We start from the raw sequence: 7,303 nt of genomic DNA, 5'->3' as shown, positions 1-7,303 counted from the left end.
CCAGTGGCGTGTAGTTCTGAGTCGAGCCAGGCACTATCAATACAATACCCACATACCCCAACGCTGAACGCTCAATACATCTCAGATTTAAGTGCATGTTAAATGTGGCATTTCAGTCTTAAATAACTTGCACAGACACTTGGTGAAGGCTGCAAGATAAATTTCAAAATGACGATTAATAAAGTATCTTAAATCTTAAATCTTTATCTGCTTCTACTTTAAAATGTATGGGTTTAATATTTCAATTTGACAAAGTAGCAACATTACAATAAATCCCAATATGAGTCTCCAGCGATACAATCGACGTCATTAATTAACTGTGTTAAAAAAAATAAGCCGAAAATAGTAAATGTGAATTGTTCAAAATTTACGACCAAACACTCGTGTTTTCATATCAGCGTTGGTCCATGGTTTATTTTGATAGTTCCAACCGGAAGTGCTTTCCTCGCATGGAATCGCCCCATTAGTAACGTAGCGTTAGCGTTAGCGTTAGCTGTCCAGGAGAGTGAGTGTCAAACTTTCTTTGAGGTTTGGGACGACAATGGCGGCGTGCAGCTAAGTATCGGTCAGTTGTTAACAGTTGTTCAATATTCATATTTGAAGGAAATATGCGCCGTCATCTCGCTCCGTGGAAGCTCGGCTAATGTTTGCTAGCTGACAGATGACAAAGTGAGGCTGGAGGCGCCGTGAGACAAGCAAGTGGGTAAGACTTTAATATGTTTACGATCTTTGCGTTTGAGCGTTTCATGTTTGGTTCAATTCCAATTTAGCTAAACTATCAGTTATATGTCCGTGTTTACTTGCTTGCTTTGTTTGTTGGTGTAAGTGTGCCAAATATGTCACGGAAAGCTGCATGTTTACCGTGATGACAGTGACAGAGACACGAGTGGGACGTTAGTACATTTACTCGAATACTGAAGCCTTCACCTCGTTCCTTTCTTCTCTTATCTATGTTTCATCTATTCTCCTTTTTCTTTTCTCTGCTCATTCCGTCTGTTATTTTTTTTAATTTCCTTAGTTGCTTTTCAACGTTTCCTTCTCTCCCTTTTGTCTTTATTATGCCCTTTTTTGTATGTTTCTGTACTTTCTGCTTTGGTTTTTGTTTTCTTCTTTCCCTCTTTTTTCATTTCTTTCTTTCTTTCCTTGCTACTTCCCTCTTTCCCATCTTTCCTTTATGCTTTGTTTTTATTAGATAATTCCTCCCTTCCTATGTTCTTCCTTTCCTTCTTTTTTTCTATCTTTCAATCCTTCCTTCATCACATCTGAAAGCACACAGAGCTGCAGATTTGAGATCCTCACCATCCTTCAGCGTGACATAAACATGTTCTCCTCCTTGACATTACACAGCTTAGAAACATTTCACAGCTTATACTTCTTAGGCGACTGAAGCACTGATGGTGTGTGTGTGTGTGTGTGTGTGTGTGTGTGTGTGTGTGTGTGTGTGTGTGTGTGTGTGTGTGTGTGTGTGTGTGTGTGTGTGTGTGTGTGTGTGTGTGTGTGTGTGTGTCCAGGTCCCGTCATGGCCGACGACCCGCAGAGGAACTTCCGCTCTGCGTACTATGAGAAAGTGGGCTTCAGAGGAGTGGAGGAGAAGAAGTCGCTGGAGATCCTTCTGAAGGAAAATCCTCTAGGTGGGTAGCAGACCGTCTTCGCTCACTCATGGAGGAGCGCTGAGTCAGTTTGTGGCAGAGAGAGACGATGGCTGACACTCTTTATGAGCTGCCAACACACGGAGCAGTGACCACTCTGCTAGTTGAATTCATTGGCGTTGTGCATATGAACACATCAGTGATGCATCTTACTCTGAAATGTGTTTATATATGTATTTTCATATCCTGTTCCATGATGAATTGTGTCTTGCTTTTGTATCTTCGTTTTCCATTTCCTCCATCGTGGCTTTGAGATTTATTTGTTTCCTGTGTTATTTTTCTGTCTGTTCAGATTTGTGACATGTTTTTCTTTGTGGGTTTTAAATGTGCGTTTAAATGAATTTGACTTTGACTTGAATGTTGTTGTCGTTGTTCTGACAGATTTAGAGAAGCTGAGCACCTTCAGTCAGAGGTTCCCCCTCCCCTCCATGTACAGGATCCATGTGTGGAAGGTCCTGCTGGGTAAGACACACGCACACGCACACGCACACGCACACACACACACACACACTCACTCACTGTGCAGGCTGGACCGTGTGAACATTATATATATTAACTGAATTCTTCCCTCAAATATTGATGGCAATATTAGAACAAAGCCACACTGTCAGAACATCATATCTTTAGTAATGCAGTATGTAATGTCCTTCCTCCTGTAGGCATCCTGCCGCCCCACAGTGACTCTCACGCTCTGGTGGGAGGTTACAGGAAGCAGCAGTACCAGGACATATTGGAGGCTCTGGAGGTGATGAGATACATCAACACCTCCACGTCCGCCACGCTGGTCTACCTGCGCATGTTCCAGCTGGAGAGCCAGGTGCTTCCACGCTGCTCCGAGACGTCCCCACCGGTAAGAACATGGCGTGCTCGTGATTCACTGAGTCTTATTATTCTGGAATGAGATGCAGTGATGTTTCAGGGTTTAGTTTCATTCAGTTAGAAACTTACTACCTACTTAAACCTCCAACAGACTGGAAGTATGTAGAACTAACACACACATATTGTGTAGCCTGACCTGGCTTAATGTATAAGTTACTCACACAGCACAAGTCGTTCATTTATGCCATCGGCTCGTAGGTCTTCATTACTGGTGTGATGCTGCTACCTGCTGGATGTATTGCAAGCTGCAGTGACTGCTTATGTGCTCATGTTTTCTGTATTCAGGATGAAGAAGACGAGGACTTCCTGTCCATCAGCAGGGCCATGGAGGAAATCGTAGATGATCCTATCGACTGCTACTGGCTGATCAAGTGTTTCGTCAATCAGTTCCACACTAAGTTTGGAGACTCTGTACCGCACCTGGTCAGTACCCATTTGAGCAGTGTGGAGAAAAAAAGTCAAAATCTGTGAAGAGGAGTTTAGGTCATGTGATCTGTCTCATAGTGAGGCTCTTCTCTCTTCTTGTCCTGGCACAGCCGAAGAGTCTGGAGCACTACCTGAGTCAGGAGGAGCCTCGACTGCTGAGCCACCTGAAGAACATGGGAGCTCTACCTCAGCTCCCCCACAGCCTCTGGTTCAGACGCTGCTTCGCCGGCTGCCTGCCTGAGTCCAGCCTGCAGAGGTCAGAGTGCAGAGGCTTTAATGCTTCTCACAGGGAAACATTATTCATTTGTCTTCCACATTAAGACTTAACAGTAAACATAGACTTATAAAAGTATTTCTGTTGTCAAGTGTAGTACTATTAAATGAGTAGTTTAGGGTTATAACAGTGTGTTTACCACAGTGGTTATTCTACTTTTACTTGAGTAGTCAGTAAGGAGAACATCATCGTCATCCCTTGGCTAACACACATGTTCAGTTGTTCAGTTTAGGAAGTAGAAAATAGAACTTTAATCTGACTTGTAGGCTGATGATAGAGACGTTTTCATTTCTGCAAACTAATCGGGCACCTCTGATCTCTTCAATCCGCTCCAGGGTCTGGGACAAAGTGATCAGCGGCTCCTGTAAGATTCTGGTGTTTGTCGCTCTGGAGATTCTCCTCAGCTACAAGATCATTTTGATGGGCATCAACCGTCCAGAGGGCGTGATCAGGTTCCTGTGCAATGTGAGTGACTGACAGCATGACAACATCACGGTCTGTCCTTGAAACCTTCCTTGCGATGCACAAATCTGTCCTTTTAGTACTAAACACTGAAGAACATTTGATTCCAGAGATTGATCATTGACCTAACACCTGATTGAGCTCATCAGGCGTGTGTGTCACTGTGAGGATCACTGTGCTGACGTCACTTTCTCCATCCAGATTCCACAGGAGAACACAGACGCCATCGTGACCAAAGCCATCGACTTGTGGCACAAATATTGCGGCACCCCGATGCACGCCGTGTAGCCGCGGGCCCAGAGAGAAGCTGCTTTCCCATCATGCACCTGGACCTGACTACACTTTGAGACTTTTGACAGACTGATTGGTGAAAATGCATCATGGTCACTGTGGGTAAGAGACCTTTCAGAACCGGACATTTGATGACGTATATAATCAGGGTTTGTATGGGTGCTGGAAATCCTTCAATGCTTTAATTGTTATGTGGCGTTTGCAAGCTTTGAAAAGTGCTTGGATTTTGAATAAAGTGCTTGAAATGAAATTGCAATTGCGTTATTTTTATAATATGTCTGGTTGAATAATTCTATATAGATAAAGAAAAAAGTCTGATCATTATTATCACATCAGTGTGAAATGTGCGGCAAAGCCAGGAAGAAGCAAACATAAATGCTTTCAGCCAGAAATTAAACATGCGAATGTAAATCTGTTTAATTAATTTGTCCATGTAGACATGTGGACAGACCCGTCTCATGCATGTTAATGTACCGAATGTGTTTAGTACACATTAAGGCTTTGCAAAGGTTTTTTTTTTTTTTTTTTTTTTTAGATTAGATTCAACTTTATTGTCAGTGAGCAAGTACAGGTACAAGCCAATGAAATGCAGTAGCATCCAACCAGAAAGTGCAAAAGTGTACTATTCTATATACAGAATATATACAGAATATATACAGAATAAACTATATACATTATATATACTATATAAACTAACTATAAATATAAATTAATAAATATGTAAATAAATAGTGCAAGGAGTCTTAGTGCAAAACGGAAGTGAAATGGAAATGATCAGTGCAAACAGAAAGTTGTGCAAATTGCAGTGGAGTGCAAGATGATGCTAGAGGGAGGATGGAGTTGAGTGGGGGAATGGAGTAGAGTTCAGCAGGGTCACCGCCTCGTAGAAGAAACTCTTCCTGAGCCTGCTGGTGCGAGAGCGGAGGCTTCTTTAACGCCTGCCGGATGGGAGGCGGGTGAAAAGTTTATTGTTGGGGTGGGATGAGTCTTTTATAATGTTCCTGGTTTTGCCCAGACAGCGTCGACGGTAGATCTGTTCGATGCTGTCCAGTTGTGTACCAGTGATCCTTTGGGCGGTTTTCACCACCCGCTGGAGTGCTTTCCGGTCTGATGCGGAGCAGTTGCCATACCATAATGTGATACAGTTAGTGAGAATGCTCTCAATGGTACAGCGGTAGAAGTTCACCAGGATCCTGGGACAAAGGTGAGCTTTCTTAAGGCTCCGAAGAATGTAGAGGCGCTGTTGCGCCTTTTTAACCAGGGTGGAGGAGTTTATGGACAGGTGAGATCATCGGAGATGTGGATGCCAAGGAACTTGAAGCTGGGCACACGCTCCACTGCAGCTCCGTTGATGGAGATGGGGGTGTGTGCATGGCTCCCGGCCCGCCTGAAGTCCACGATGATCTCCTTGGTTTTCTTGGTGTTGAGTGCCAGGTTGTTGTCAGCACACCACGTGGTCAGGTGCTGTACTTCCTCCCTGTAGGCCGTCTCATCGTCACCTCTGATCAGGCCTATCACCGTGGTGTCATCTGCAAACTTAATTATGGAATTGGAACCATAGATGGGAGCGCAGTCATGGGTGAATAGGAAGTAAAGGAGAGGGCTCAGCACGCAACCTTGCGGCACGCCGGTGTTCAGGGTGTTAGTGGAGGAGGAGAGGTTGTCTATCTTAACAGACTGGGGTCTGTTAGATAGAAAGTCCAGAGTCCAATTGCAGAGGGATGAGTTGATACCAAGCTGGCTGAGCTTGGATATCAACTTGGAGGGGATCACAGTGTTGAATGCTGAGCTGAAGTCAATGAACAGCATTCTGGCATAACAGTTCGGGGTGTCCAAGTGAGTCAGTGTGGAGTGAAGTGCCGTGGAGATGGCGTCCTCCTCCTATTGTGGCGGTAGGCAAACTGGTGAGGGTCCAAAGTAGCAGGCAGGCAGGATTTTAAGTGTGAGAGGACCAGCCTCTCAAAGCACTTGGCGATGATGGGGGTGAGGGCAACAGGACGGAAGTCATTCAGGGCCGTAGCGGTGGAGTGCTTCGGCACAGGCACGATGGTGGCGGTCTTGAAGGTAGTGGGAACAACTGCTTGGGCCAGGGACAGGTTGAAAATGTCCGCAAAGACCCCGGCCAGCTGCTCTGCACACGCTTTGAACACGCGCCCAGGTATTCCATCGGGGCCAGCTGCCTTCCGGGCGTTCACCTTGCTCAGGATGGAACAGACCTCTGAGGTGGAGAGTGTGAGAGGCAGATCATTGAGAGGTAGATCTGCCTTGGACATCACCTCCCTGTTTTCCCGGTCAAAGCGAGCGTAGAAGTGGTTGAGCTCGTCAGGGAGGGAGGTGGAGCTGGTAGGGGGCACAGTGTTGGGTGGTTTGTAGCTGGTGAGTGTCTGTATGCCTTGCCACATGTGCCGGGGGTCAGAGGAGTTGAAGTGCTCTTCAACCTTCAGTTTGTAGCCATGTTTGGCCTGTGAGATTCCCCTCCTCAGGTTGGCCCTAGCTGAGCTGTAGGCCTCCCGGTCTCCAGACCTGAAGGCTGCATCTCTGGCTTTGAGCAGAAGGCGAACCTCTCTGTTCATCCAGGGCTTCTGGTTGGGGAAAGTTTTTATTGCTTTAAGTGATGTCACCCTGCCCACACACCTGTTGATATGATCCAGGACAGAGTTTGTGAGAATGTCAATGTTAATCAGGGAGTCTGTGGTGGCCTGAGCGGAGAACACATTCCAATCTGTTTGTTGGAATTGCTGTTGGAGAATGGAATCAGCACCCTCGGACCAGATCTTGACGGTCCTTGATGTGGGTTTGATCTGTTTGATGATGGGGGAGTACTTGGGGATCAGGAACAAAGAGAGGTGATCAGAGTGACCAAGGTGGGGGAGGGGAGTGACTTTGTATGCCTTAGCTAAACTGGTGTAAACATGGTCAAAGTTCTTTGTCCCCTTGTGGAGCAGGAGACGTTCTGGTGGAACTTTGGAAGAACAGTCCGTAGAGTGCAGTGGTTAAAATCCCCAGCGACAATAAAGGCCCCATCCGGATGTATGGTCTGCAGTTTGTTGATGGCAGCATAAAGTTCTTTCATGGCCACTTTTGCATTAGCATCCGGTGGGACATAAACCGCAGCAGCAACAATGCAGGTGAACTCACGTGGAAGGGAGAGGGGCCTGCACTTGATAACCAGGTATTCCAGATCAGCAGAACAATGGGTATCCACAACGGCAGAGTCCGTGCACCATGATTTGTTTACATAAATGCATACTCCTCCACCTCTGCTTTTACCTGTGGCTGCCGCTTCTCTGTCGGCCCTGAAGATGGTTCGCCCCTCAAGCTC

General features: G+C 45.9%; 1 protein-coding gene across 2 annotated transcripts; it reads left to right on the top strand.

Annotated features, from left to right (window-relative positions):
• The first annotated feature begins 445 nt into the window (after positions 1-445).
• tbc1d7 (TBC1 domain family, member 7) lies at positions 446-4,218 on the top strand. 2 transcript variants are annotated; one of them, XM_076154572.1, is made up of 8 exons: positions 446-699; positions 1,512-1,631; positions 2,031-2,111; positions 2,309-2,499; positions 2,814-2,951; positions 3,065-3,210; positions 3,564-3,693; positions 3,892-4,218. In XM_076154572.1, the coding sequence occupies exons 2-8, from the start codon at positions 1,520-1,522 to the stop codon at positions 3,976-3,978; spliced, it is 885 nt and encodes a 294-aa protein (XP_076010687.1). In that variant the 5' UTR covers positions 446-699; positions 1,512-1,519; the 3' UTR covers positions 3,979-4,218. The 2 variants fall into 2 exon arrangements, with proteins under 2 accessions (XP_076010687.1, XP_076010686.1); XM_076154571.1 differs by having other exon boundaries at positions 446-703.
• The last annotated feature ends 3,085 nt before the right edge of the window (positions 4,219-7,303 follow it).

This window comes from Genypterus blacodes, unplaced genomic scaffold (genome assembly GCF_046128005.1).
Source record: "Genypterus blacodes isolate CSIRO-AG114 ecotype Tasmania unplaced genomic scaffold, CSIRO-AGI_Gbla_v1 ptg000062l_1, whole genome shotgun sequence".
Lineage (NCBI taxonomy): Eukaryota > Metazoa > Chordata > Actinopteri > Ophidiiformes > Ophidiidae > Genypterus > Genypterus blacodes.
The sequence above is the reverse complement of the archived record's forward strand: the minus strand, read 5'-3'. Positions and strand labels throughout refer to the sequence as shown.

What these genes read in the sequence shown, in the direction of transcription:
- tbc1d7 (XM_076154572.1), top strand. Translation starts at nt 1,520, where the DNA reads ATGGCCGACGACCCGCAGAGGAACTTCCGCTCTGCGTACTATGAGAAA. An exon ending in GAGACTCTGTACCGCACCTG is followed by an intron (nt 2,952 to 3,064) that starts GTCAGTACCCAT and finishes GTCCTGGCACAG; the next exon opens with CCGAAGAGTCTGGAGCACTA. An exon ending in CCTGAGTCCAGCCTGCAGAG is followed by an intron (nt 3,211 to 3,563) that starts GTCAGAGTGCAG and finishes AATCCGCTCCAG; the next exon opens with GGTCTGGGACAAAGTGATCA.